Source organism: Electrophorus electricus, chromosome 19, assembly GCF_041902795.1.
Source record: "Electrophorus electricus isolate QZ-2024a chromosome 19, ASM4190279v1, whole genome shotgun sequence".
Lineage (NCBI taxonomy): Eukaryota > Metazoa > Chordata > Actinopteri > Gymnotiformes > Gymnotidae > Electrophorus > Electrophorus electricus.
The window spans coordinates 224,903-238,584 of NC_137515.1; the positions used below are offsets into that span (position 1 = coordinate 224,903).

At 37.8% G+C, this 13,682-nt stretch overlaps 1 protein-coding gene across 9 annotated transcripts in view; it reads left to right on the forward strand.

Moving 5' to 3' along the window:
• The window catches only part of xrcc4 (X-ray repair complementing 4), a 25,315-nt gene extending 11,633 nt beyond the window's left edge, over positions 1-13,682 (forward strand). For 8 of the 9 annotated variants that reach the window (XM_027031218.3, XM_027031214.3, XM_027031215.3 and 5 more), the window contains 4 exons: positions 535-684; positions 1,209-1,348; positions 4,373-4,514; positions 13,410-13,682. In XM_027031218.3, the coding sequence (XP_026887019.2) occupies positions 535-684; positions 1,209-1,348; positions 4,373-4,514; positions 13,410-13,512 (535 nt within the window). In that variant the 3' untranslated portion in view covers positions 13,513-13,682. Of the gene's footprint in view, positions 1-534; positions 685-1,208; positions 1,349-4,372; positions 4,515-10,192; positions 10,359-13,409 lie in introns of all 9 variants that reach the window. The other variant, XR_003412139.3, reaches the window with a different exon arrangement.

A 13,682-nucleotide genomic window follows, 5' to 3' on the forward strand; every position in this document is an offset into this window, starting at 1 on the left:
GCGTGCATGCGCAGGTTTAAGTCCACCACTAGGCTAGTGCTTTCTACATATGACTTGAAATAACATTAGGGATATCTCCACCTAGACCACATATTTATTATTTAGATCATAGATGTATTGACTAGGGGCCGTAGTCACTGCTAAACTGTTCACCTAAAAAAAAAAAACTTAGCCCTACAGTCTGTGCAGAGAAGTGGGTACTGGTAAACTGATTATCTGATTATTGATATGTGCAATTTTAGGACTGTTAGAGCCAAGTATTACACATGATAAATTATGGTGCATCCTAAAAAATGGGATTGTGAATTATTAGTAATGCATTCCACAACTGAGTATATAACACTATTTGTTTTTTTCTCTCACACTTTTTCTGTGTTGTATTGCTTTAGTGGTCTGTCATCTTTCAGCTGACTCATACTCAGTGTGTAAATTTCTTTTATTTATTGGAATAAACTAACGCTAGAATATATGGACTTTCATTCATTCATTCATTCATTCATTTTCTAAAGCATGTCTTTGATGACTCCTTTACAGGCTGGAAAGGTACGTTCGGCAAAAGGAGACGCTGGAAAAGGACCTGTACAGTCGCTTTGTGTTGGTCCTCAATGAGAAGAAGGCCAAAATTCGCACCTTCCAGGAGACAATTAAACAACTACAAGACACTATAGAGGCAGAAAAGCAGAGGTAACACATTATATGATTGCCTATAACCTTTCACAATGAATATCACATGCAAAGTCCTGTGGAATATGAAACAGTATTATGTATTTGATACATGTACACGTTTTCCCTTTTCCCCAATTAAAACCACAAATAATTGTTTCAGAAGGTACCAGTATCACAAAACATAATGGAGCATTTGAATACCAATAACATTATTGTTGAAATATTCTCTGTTCTGTTTAGTCTACACTCTTTCACCTAATGTCATGCCTAGTAATGTTGCACTTCTATTAAATGTGTGATTTAAAAAAAATAAACAGAAGGGACATAACATATTGTCACAGAAAGCAATATTGTAATAATTCTTATTATTTTTATTTAAATTAATAAGTAATACAAAAATCTATAATATTTAAATGACATGAGAATAAGTTACATTACATGAAACAAACCAATGCAGCACTGGAAATGAAACCATTTGTCTTTTACATTGGTTTACATTTTGAATTATCTATTAATGTACACTCTACTGCTCTCTTCTCCAGATTGAACAGTGAAGCAGTCGGCTGTGTAGAGTATCGGTTTGCAGGTGATGAACCTGAAGAAGAGAATTACTACGGAAGCACTACAGATGAGGAAGGGCCAGGGGATCCAAAACTACCTCCTGCTAAACTGCACAATAAAGGTATAATGGCATTTCATTGGAATTACATTTAAGTTTGAAGCAACATCTGCTTTTAAGGTTTTATTCTGCTAATGGTCAAGTGATATATATATACACACACACACACACACACACACACACACACACACACACACACACACACACACACACACACACACCTGTCACAACATGGCCCTGCAAGTCTAGAGTTCAGTACTTACAGTTATTAGACATTCACTGCAATTTCAGCATGACATATTTATTCACAAACAGTGCATTTCTGTCATGGAACAAGTTGGATAAGATGTCTCTGGATAAGAATGTTTGCCAACTGCTGTAAATGTAAATGCAGACATCCATCGTAGCTATCAAACTCAGATTCAGTTCTGCTCTTATATTAATGCCCCAGATGTGAATGAACTCTGCATAAGCAGAGCAGAGCTAAGCAAGCAGTGGTGTTCTGCCTCAGCTTGGAGTTTAGTATAATGTGGAGCTCTTGGATCTTTTTATGGCTGAAGAACAAGGCACCGTTTTGACCCCATTACATGTTGGAATTCCTCATCATGTAACTGAGTTCAGTTCCAGAGGTTCCAATCAGTGCACCAGATGGCTTGGTGTAGAAGTGAGTGTGACAACCCACAGGTAGTTTCTTTCTGTTTATCCATAGTTCCTTTTGCATCTCTAGACTTCTGGTGTGATGTCATTGTCACCATATTTTTTAAATTAAGTGTTCTTTGGAGTTCAACATTAGGTTACTTTCAGGCTGAATTTTGTGGGTCCATCTGTACATGCAGACTCTTAAAACATGCACATAGAAAGTCTGATGTGAAATGAGTGGAGGATGTAGAAACATCATGTTTTGTATGTGATTTGCTCAACTTTCGTTTATACCAGTGTAAATCCCATTTATTAATAGCTGCTTGTAAAAGTCAGCATCACTTTCCCCTCTGTTATGCCTACTATTAATCATCGTTAATGTAATGCCTAGTTGCTAGATGCAGAATGTTTTGTTTAGGTTGGTTCTCTGGTGCTTTTATTGGGCAGATGGAAAACTGGTCTTGGGGTGGGGGGGTGGGTAAATCGGTTATTTATTTATTTTTCTAAATATATATATTATATATATATATATATATTTATATATATATATATATTAGTTTAGTGACATACACAAAGTAGATGAGTTCTTTTTCTTTTGAGTTTCCTAATTTTATTGCTGCTATAGCAACAATTGACAATCCAAACCGATATGTCCTGAATGCAGGCTGCATTAGTATTAAAATGCCTTGACACTGTAAATGACAAATCATTAATTCTGATTATCCAAAGGTGTTCAACAAACCAGTAAGCCTTTTCTTAGTAAAGCTGATTACATCTCTTGCAAATAATACAGTAGACAACTCCTGTACTAATGCATAAAGAGGATTGGGTGATGACAGTTGATCCTTTTGTGCCAGTTATTTTAGTGGCTGTGTTTAATAAATCTACATGCAGCAAATCTATAGTGGCTGTACCCTACCGTGCCACAGTTATCATTTGAATGGTCATTTATTTCACTCTTGATGAGCATGTCTTTAATGTTGTTGTCTTGTCTGTACGAGATTAGTGGAGGATTGTTAAAAAGGGATGTAGTCTTTGCATAATTCTGGAAGATTCTGAAGTGTTGAACTATAATATTAGCCACTGTTTTATTTGTAGGATGATATGTCAGCCCCAAGGGGATTATTTTTGTCGTAACAGCAGATTGTTTGTTTATACATCCATTCTCTGAACAGGTAAAACATAAGTAAAGCATCATTTATGACTTCCTTAGGGAACCCACAGTTTTGAAAATATTCTATATTTTCACACTTCTATATTTTTCTGGAGGATGTCTTTGTTGTCACTGCAAATGTACTTAAGTCTTAGGTCTGAGTAAGGGATGGACTTTTTGCAGGAATGTGAAGAGCTGTATGGCAAATGGGTATGAGATTCTGTAGGTATATGCACAACATTGCACACCTTTGCCCTATGCTCAGTGATAATGATGCAAGAATGTTGATACATGCCTTTATTTTTTCCCCCATATTGATTAGTGGAACTCTCATTTTTATGGTCACCCTCATAAACTGAAGAACTGTCTTTAGTACATCCAAAACTCAGTCCTCACATCTGCCAAAGGAACTGCACACATTACACCTGTCATATCACACATCATATCTGTTCTTCAGCAACTGAACTGGCTCCCTGTTACCTCCTGGACTAAGCATAAAATCCATGGTTTTGCCCCTATGTATGTCTATAGGGGCATGGTCTTGCCCCTATGTATGTCTCCGAGAACATTCATTTATACTGTCCCTCTCTCACCCTTAGATCTTCTAACTGGTTTTCTTTTTGTCCCACAGACTCCAATTGAAACCATAGGTAGCAGATCCCTTCTTTGCTGCTGCTCCTAAACTTTGCAACTCTCTGCCACAATCTCTTTAACTGTTCTTCTCTGCCTTCCTTTAAAAATCAACAAAAAAACTTTACTCTTTACTGCTCATTATTCTTTCTGCTTTTTACCCCTCCCAATGTAAAGCGTCCTTGAGTTTGTGAAATGCACTATATAAACTTTACATTTTTGCATCCATGGGATGCCCTTTCCCGTGAATGTTTGTTTTTCACACCATTGATCGGTATACTCTCCAACACAGAAAAGCTTGTGAGGTTGGCAGTTTTTGAATTGTTGGCCCTGTCTAGTCTAGCACCAATAATACTACTGCCCTAGCACACAGCAGCATAAAAGATGGCACTTAAAACCACAGATTCATTGAAAATTTGCATCATCTGGCCTCTTACACCAAAAGACCTTCTCTGAATGTAAAGTTGGGTCTAGCCCTTCTTGTACAGCTAATAATGTACAGTTTGTATTTAACACATTTTTAGAAAACTTTCAAATGATTAATGGTTTGGCTACCAGTCCATAACTCTGGTGTAAAAACATATTTAAGAACAAAATATGCATAATTCTTTTGATGCATTTATATTTGATATGTGGTGAATGCTATTATTGGTTTTTTTCTTTAGAACTGTTGGCAAAAAACCCATTGGATGACAGGCTGAATGACATGACGGATGTAGCACCCAGCCGTAAACGTCGTTGTCGTCATCTCCAGCAGCTGAAGTCTCAGACCAAGAAAGCAGCTCTGGAGCAGCATAAGAGCTCAAGGTAAGGCCTTCTTACCTTAAGGTAATTAAAAAATGCATGCATTACACAATGTACTGAGGGTCATACATGACTGCAAGAAGAAAACAGCATAATGTTTAGTTTACAAGGGCATTCTGTAGACAGAACCTCTTTATATCATCTCTTTTGATAGACACAGTTCTGGTAAATGGAATTTAACTCTGTCTGCTTCTCTTATGTAAACCCCAAGGGAATTTAAGATTGAACAGGTTTTATTAGAGGAAGTGACTGATTAAAGTGATCTTTTTGTGCACAAGGTAAGTCAAACCGGCATAGTGACCAGAGCTTTTAAAGCTACACTACACTATGTGTGCAATTATTAGGCAAGAAAGTATTTTGACCATATTATCATTTTTATGCATATTTTCTAATTTCAAGCTTTATAAACTTGAATGCTTATTGGATTTAAACATATCAGGTGATGTGTATTTGTGTAATGAGGAAGGGCGTGGCCTAAGGAGATCAACACCCTATATTAAGGTGTGCATAACTATTAGGCAGCTTTTTTTCCTCTGCCAAAATGGACCAGAAAAAAGTTTTAACTGACTCTGAAAAGTCAAAAATTGTAAAATATCTTTCAGAGGGATGCAGCAGTTGAATTGATTCAATATTGGGGCATGTTTACAGAACCATCATACGTTTTGTACCATCAGCATTGACTGGTACAAAAAAGGTCACCTTTCAACACAACAATGACCTGAAGCATATAGGTTGTTGCTTAGTTGGACAACAGGAGAAAATGTTTTAAAGGAACCTAATCCGATATGTACCAGTCCGATACTGTACAGCTGGGAAGAAAACAGGTGATGAGTAAGGCAACAAATATCTCACTAAGAAAGATGCTATATGGCAATGGAAGGAAAAAAAAATGCTTTAGTAATGTAAACAACGTGTTTCTGTTGTATAATTTGCCAATCTATAAAATATAGAATACATATCACCCCAAAAAATTTCCCTAACAAAGTTTCACCCAATCAACTGAACCATAGCTCCACAGTGGTTTTTAATTAAAAGTATCAGATCAGTACTGATAAAAGGCTTTTCTTGCATCTTTTAAATGCAAGAATTTGTTACTGAATTGATAAAGAAAAACTGGTAGTATGTCTAGTCTGAATACTCTTGTGAATGAGATTTCAGTTTTTGATTTATTTATTTTTTTGACACATCAAAGAAGTTCTAACAAAGGCAGTGGTAGTAGCCTGACAAACTTAAAAGCATCTAAATTGTTGTTTTGTTAGGGAAGGAGGAAAAGAACCTATGGCTTGCACCTTGGCATGGAGAGGGCACTTTTCTTGGATAGATAACCTCAGCTTCACACTTTTCCAAATTTAAAACAAGGGAAGCTTCCTGCAATTTCTTTAAAAAATAGTCTCTAGTCCTGCATATGATGATCCCAGGTGTGAGTATAAATTACGTCATCCAAGTAAGCTTCACAGTTAGGCATGTCACCCAGTACCAAAGTCTTCAGCCTTTGAAAGGTGGACGGAGTATTTTGGAGACCAAAAGCCATGATAATGTATTGGATAAATGTATCGTGTGTGTGTGTGGCAAAAGCAGATATTTCTGATGCATGAGTGGTGAGTGGGCACTACTAGTAACCTTTCAATATATTTTTATATAAGTTTTCTGACAAAAATACGGTCAAGGAAATCTTCCATTCTAGTCATTGGAAATAAGTCTGAGATGGTCATTAACCGTACAATAATCTGTTCAGACACAAAAAGTACCATCTGGTTTTGGCATCAGCAGACATGGAGAGCACCATGTTCTACAACTAAGGACCTTTCTAGCAAGGCCATTTTCTAAAATATATTGTTTCTTTTTGCATTATAGTGTTTATGGGGGTTCAAGTGGTATAGATGCTATATGTTTGTAGCACAGACGTGCTAATGAGGACATCAGAAAACAAAGGGGGGAATTTATCTATAAGGGTGCTTAAGTCAGCCTGAGCTGCTAGGGGAAGGGCAGAAGCCTGCAATGTAAAGGAATTGGGGAGATGGGCACAAGGTAAGCAATTCTGGCCAAGATGCAGGTTGTCTTGCTCGGGTGACCTGCATCTCACTGGTTACTGTGGTAGTAACTACTGAAACAGGCACAGAAGAAAGGGTAGTGACGTAATCCGATTTAAAGGAGTGCTGGCAGTCTAAATATGGCTTTAACAGGTTTATGTGACACACATGATTTGTGTCGATGACAAGCAGTTGCCAATATATAATTATTGGGGGGTATCTTAGACTGCACAACATAAGGGCCAGAAAATCGAGTACTAAGAAGAGGAACTGTAATGGGCAAAAGAGCAAGCACATGATCTAATTAAAATGAACGTAAGCCTTCTGATCAAAATGAAATTTTATAGGTGTCTGGACTGAACATAGGTTTTTGCTAGTCAGTTTGTAGATGGCACACAACTCAAGACAGATGGAGGAACTGAGACCTTGCACTGATTGACCAAAAAGCAGGGTGTTTGGACTAAAACCAGTGGATTCTTGCACTGTATTGCAAATGACAAACATCAATGAGGCAACAACAATGAGGCACTCCCTCATCCCAATGTTTATCAAAATCATGATATGTTTTCAACATATTCTTGAAGATCTGATGGAACCTTTCTAGGGGTCCTTGCGACTCTGGATGGTAGACACGTGATGATGTGGAATTTTTAATTTGCTAACTACTTGTGCAAACAGGGTTGACATGAAGTTAGAACCTTGCTCTGTCTGTATGCATTTAAGTAAACCAAATGTAGTGCAAAACTTATTTAACAGTTTCACTGTTACCTTTGATTTAAAGGAATGCAGGGGAATGGCCTCTGGGAACCTGGTAGCGGCACACGTTAACGCAAGGAGGTAGCTATTTCTGGAGTGGGTTTTGAACAAGGGACCTACACAATCTACTAGTAGTTTCTCGAAAGGCTCACCAACAACTGGTATGGGGCAAAGTGGAGCACAGGTGATCACTTGAATAGGTTTTCCAACCATTTGACAAGTGTGTCAAAAACAACAGTAGTGAACTAATGTCACTATTTATAGAAGGTCAAAAGCAAGGTGATAAAATAATGGTTTTCCTGAGTCTAAAATGTCCAGAAAGGGGATGTTCATAAGCCAAATACAATACCTATTTGTTGAAGAGTGCCCCACCCTTCACTTATATTAGATTGAGACCAGGTCCTCATTAATACACCATCTATAAATAAATAGTGCTGTTACTGATTTGGGGTGACTGTTTTCCCTTCAGCCAACTCAAAACAGTGTGCAAGGGATTGGTCTGCCCTTTGCACAGACATCAACACAGCTTGATCTATAGACTCTGTCGAAATGGGGCTAGACAGAACAGGCTTATCGATAGCAGCATCTACACCATCATCATCAACTGTGCTCAAAACTACTTCAGGCAAGGGAAATACAATTGCACCAGCAATATCATTCCCTAGTATAAAGGACACCCTGTTCACAGGCAAACCTGTACTAACAGCTCTAACCATGCCAGTGATTCTGTCTGTTCTTAGGAAAATGTTATGCAGTAGGCGCCTGAGTACTTCTAGTTCAACATCTTGCACTAATACATCACTACCACAATAGGATCAAATCGAAAAGGGCAAAACAGTATCCAACATAAGAGACACTGCAGCACCCGTATCACACCAACCTGTGATTTCTTCTTGAGGCAGACGAAGACAGACATATATCTCTCAAAAAGAAAAGGCTGAAACAGCGGAAAGCAAGGACTTATCTGCAGACTATAGGACTTACCATTTTTGTTGAACTGGCATTCTTGTGCTTCAGCAGAGGGCATTTAGCTATAACGTGTCTACGCTCATGGCAGTAAAAGCACTCGTGTTTCCACAGAAGCAGCTGAAACGTAGGGCATCAGATTTCGGGGAGTTCACAGGGGTCCTTGAGTGAGTCCTTGAGAAGGAGTCCTTAAAGCCTGGTGGCTTCACTATGGGGCACAGGTCCATTAAAACAGTTCTATGAGTCAGCACAAATTCATCAGCAAGTGCAGCAGCCATGGATAGAGTACACACTCAGGTTTCCAAGTCCAGTCCTGGAGGGCCAGAATCCTGCAAAAAATCAGACACCTCTGATTTAAATACATAACGATGCTCTCGGGAAGACAATTCTTGAGTACTTCAACCAGAATAAGCTCTTAAATTGGTCAACTATAGTAACATTACAAGCAGCACACCACTTCTCTAATATGAATAATAACTCTTTTCCCTGGCAAGTTCCATGAATGTCTGCCTGGGGTTTTTCTTTAAACTTCTGAAATTCTGTAAGTATGCTTCTGGCACTAGTTCATAATCTAAAAGAACAGTTGCTTTAACAATGTCATAATCCAGACTCTGTTCAAGTGATGAGGAGGAACACACATTTTGGGCCTTACCAACTAGCTTACACTGCAGTAAGAGAGCCCATACTTCCTTGGTCCAGTTCAGAGTCATCACTATGTGCTCAAACACTGGGAAATAAATGTCAACTTCATGTTCCTTAAAAGTAGAGACCAAGGTAATATGTCGAGTGACATCAAAATGTCCAGTGGCAGGGTTGGAGGGAGCTGGGGTAACAGACCCGAGGAGAACAGGGCTTAGACACTGGTGTACCCAGAGGTACAGAGCTTACGGGTGCTGGGCAGACAAAGATGTATGTTTTTCCAAGCCCATAGTCAACCTCTTGAGTGTCACCTCCCTTTGCATATCTACCTGTGGAGCACAAAGATGTAGCAGCTCAGCCTCTTGTTCCTGTTTTTGTTTTTGTTTTTTTAATTTTTAGCTCTTACTCCTTCACTTTTAATTCTACCATGGGATCTGCCCTGGGAGAAACCCTGCAATCCATGCATGGATCCAAAATCTTTGTTCTTATTCTTAGCTGGGTCTTGAGTTTGACTTGAACTGATTAAAGTGATACTTTAGTATTTCAGTGCACATGTTTTAGCAGGACTTGGCTCTTACAGCTCACAGAAAACATCAGTCATATTCCCAGATCTCTTATTCTCAGCTGTCTGTTTTATGCAGTCTTGGATGCTGCTTTATAGTGTGCCTACATCCAGTCAAGCAGACACAACCAGTTTTCTCACAACTCTTTTCCACTTTGTGGAAATCAAGTCTTTTTATTTTTTCCTGGTCTTCTTTTGCCAGGACTTTTTGTACAAATAGTAGCAGATCCCCTGAGGGATGTCCCTGTCCGCGAAGACCTCCCGGATGCTTCTTTTTCCCTTCTGCTTTATTTATTAATGGGAAATGTGCAACACTGAATGTCATTTTTATGAATCTTTATTTGAACATTATAATAACCCAGATGGTTCAGATTTGTTGAGCAATACTAAAGTGCTTCAGATCCAGTGTCTTCTGAGAGATTTAGATCATGAGAGAGAGTGTACTGTTTCCCTGAAATACTTATTTTTAAACAAGTACAACTGAAATAATTTAAGATAGATTAAAGGACAATCATTCATTCACATATTGTTGCCTTTAAGATTTACTTGGATGCATATAATTTTGATAAAAATGTTAAATAGGACATGAGCTGTGAGCAAGTTTGCATTGATGGTCTCTTCTGCAGACCTGATAATGCAATGTATTTAGTGAAGGAATGTTTGTCCACTTTACCACTCTTTTGAGTGCATGACTGTAGTGTATATATATTTTTTCTTCCAAACTTCAGGACTGGGGTTTGAGGATGTGCAATGAGAAAAGCAGTGGGGAGATGACAACATCGGGGCTTAACATACTGATTGTGAGATGAGAATTTCCTCAACCTTATCTGCTATAGTCTATCTGTAAGGAAATTGTTAATGCACTGGCAGATGGACACAGGGACACTGAGTTTGGTGAGTTTGTTTGCTTACCCATGTTGACTGCATCATCAGAAATCTTGTTGGCCTGATAGGAGAACTACAGGCTTGTGATATCCTTCAGATGTAGTAATGTATATATTTTATGACTACAAATGTTAGGGTAATGGGTCAATTGTCATTTAGTCTAGTTACAATTATAGCTCTTAGTCACTCACTGTTCCCATTAGCAACACAAACTTGACTAAGCCCCTAATCTCCAATGTCTTGTCTGTGTTGTTGGCTATTATGGCCTATTACAGAATGTTGCTCTGTGCCAGAGTGTGTGAATGGGTAAGTGATGGAAGGGGTGGGGGGATTTTCTGTTGGGCTCTGTCTCAGCCTTGGGTCTGCAGTTACTATAGTGAGCCCTGCCATTTCCACTGAGTGTAGCCATTTCCAGTATTTATTAAACAGTGGAAAATATGGCTGCATTTTGTGAAAAAAAAAAAAAAAAGATTTAGACATGGATTTGTTTTCACTGATTTTATTTTTTATTGAATAATTCTTACAATTTCTGCCTACTATTTTCTCAGCCACCATGCCAAGACTCTCAATTAACCAAAGAGTTTGTTCCTCAACATTTAATGGTGGGGCATTAACAAATGGGCATTGCAAATAGTAACTGGCCTGTTGAATGTCCAAACATGTGGCCTTTACTATGAGAGGAAGCAAGAACAGGCTTTTCACAGACAGATTTGTAATCTATGGATCTATGGGTCAGTGACCCTGACTCAGAGCCTCACACAGATGGGGAGACAATGAGCCATGCACATCTGCTCAAATAAATGCCCATTTTCACAGAATTATCTTTTTTGTCTATAATACCAAAAAGAATCTCTCATCTGTAATTAATTTGTGCCAAGTTCAGTTTGGAGTCATAGATTTGGAGCTCTTTACTCCACAGTCAGGTGTTATAATTATTGAATCACTATCCATTTCCCCCATTGATTTTTCCCTTTTCACTGAACTATCTCTTCTCTAGGTCATATAGAGGCCAGTCTCAGCAATGTTAGTGAAATTAATGAGCCGAATTGAAGATAAGGACAATGAGAAAAAGTGAGAGAGATGAGGGAAAGTGAGAAGAGCCCATAGATGAATAGAGAAGAAAGATGAATACAGTTCATTTTTATTCACTTTTAAACATAATGTTGCTATACTGAGTCCTTAGTCACCTCTTACATCCTGGTGCTGCATAGCTTTTTCTCTCAAGAGTTGTAACTCTGTTGTAAAAGTATCATGTAAAGTGCATTATCAAGACTATATACACAAGCCTGCTGTGTGTAGTTGCTTTAGACTCACTGTCTTTGATATATCTTCAGAATGACTTCCAGATGTACAATGTACATGAAAGCACCTTGATCAGGCCAAGTGTTTACTTATGTATTTACACTACATGCACATACACATGCAAATTGTGTGCCTGGTCTGCTTTAGATGTACAGGTTTTTATAGGAAAGCCCAAAAAACTAAAGATTTTATAAAGCATTTTTCTCTTGTGGCAGTTTTGTTTAGCTAAAAGTTGTTTAAAATAACTAAGGTGGTGATATTTCTTGAATGCTTTCACAAAATGTATTGATCGAGGACTATGACAGATATGTGATGTATAACTGGTATGCTGAGATTAAAGTTTGTATAGTAATGCATTACATATTTGGAAAATGCAAATATGAATTCTAAAGTAGCTTATGCAATTACATAGATTCATTATTACTCGTGTTTCAGTATGTAACTAGTTATAATTTGTGCTTTCAGAACAGATGTCAAATGATCAGTGTACCTATTTGCTAGTGTGTTGTACATTTGATATCTAACAGTTAGACAAATTCACTTTAATGCTTATTTGCATAATTACCATTGGTTGATGCCATGTCTGGTTCACATTATCCTTTGCCAAACGTTCTTACCCCAGCTGACATCTGGAACACTGCTCCTCGAGGATTGTTGAAAGTATCGCCACACACTATGACCATGGCATCTTGCGCCGTCCTTTATTTATTCTAATCCTGTTTAAAAAGCTGGGAAATGTCCTTCTTGTACCCAGTGTGTAGCACTGTTTATCCTTTTAGGTTATTGAGCAGCTGCCCGCCAATGGCTAGCTGTTAGACAAACGTTCCATAAATAAGCATTCTAAAATGCCATAATCTGTAAACTTTAAGCTATTCACTACTGATAGTTTTGTGGATCCATTGGGAAATGAGCTTATAATTGTTACCATTCAGCTTTGATATAAGGGGAGAAAGCACTTTAAGAAGTACTTTTCTTTTTTTTCTTTTTTTTTTTTTTTTTGCAGAAACAGTGGGTAGCAACCACTATTGACCAATGACTATGTTGTATTTATGTATTAACCCTCTAACATACAGCCAAACTACTCTCCTGTCACATCTGTCCCTCTTTTTATGTAATTTCTTTTCAGGGTTGTTTATTTCAGTAAATTATTTGGTATTCCAGGGGACAAGGCTTGCACAAAAGGCTGCCTGAGCCTTAGCATGTCCTTACATTTAATCAGGAGGCAGGGTCATAAACTTTGTCTATTGTCCTCCAAGCTGATATATTCATCTTGCAGGACTGTGCTTTGAAAAGTGTTCAGTGTTTCTTTGTTGGATCCTTCAGAAATACAGAGAGATTTGTGTTATGTACACATGATTTCACTAGAGGGAGGCTTAGTTGTCATTTTTGTAAAATGCAATTCGCACTAGTATGTCAATTGCCCTGCTAGTTAATAAAATTGCTATTTTACAATACATTTGGAGATTTTTAAATCGTCTTAATGATTTTTCCTTTGTATTAGCATTGTGAGTAGCTCAGTATGTTTGTAATGTTTCTAACTGATCATAATGAAGTCTGTTCTAGTTATAGCGGTCACAGTATCCCACACACCTTCTCATAGAAATTAATAACCGTGACATTTGGATTAATATCATTGTACCATTCAACTTTCCCAATTACTTGGTTAATTATGCACTTCCACACATGCTTCTTGTTAAAAGTAGCTGTCATGTGAGTAATATTTGTTATTTTGACAGTTATCACTAACTCTAATTATAGGAATGAGCTGCATCAGGAAGCCAAAGCAGAGGTGAGCCAACTTCCAGCTGTTCAGCATGCACAAGTCAGTCCAGATCCTGATGACCTGTTTGATGACATCTAACAAGCTTTTTATTTTTTTATACCATATTTAACTGTCAGTTTTTACCATACATTTGTACAGTGAAGAGTAACTTTTAATCTTACAAAATGAAATTATAGCCTAAGTAATAAACAGCCACATTTTTAGTCCTTTATGTGTAATGTGAAAGCTGAAATAAAGAGCTGCTTGTA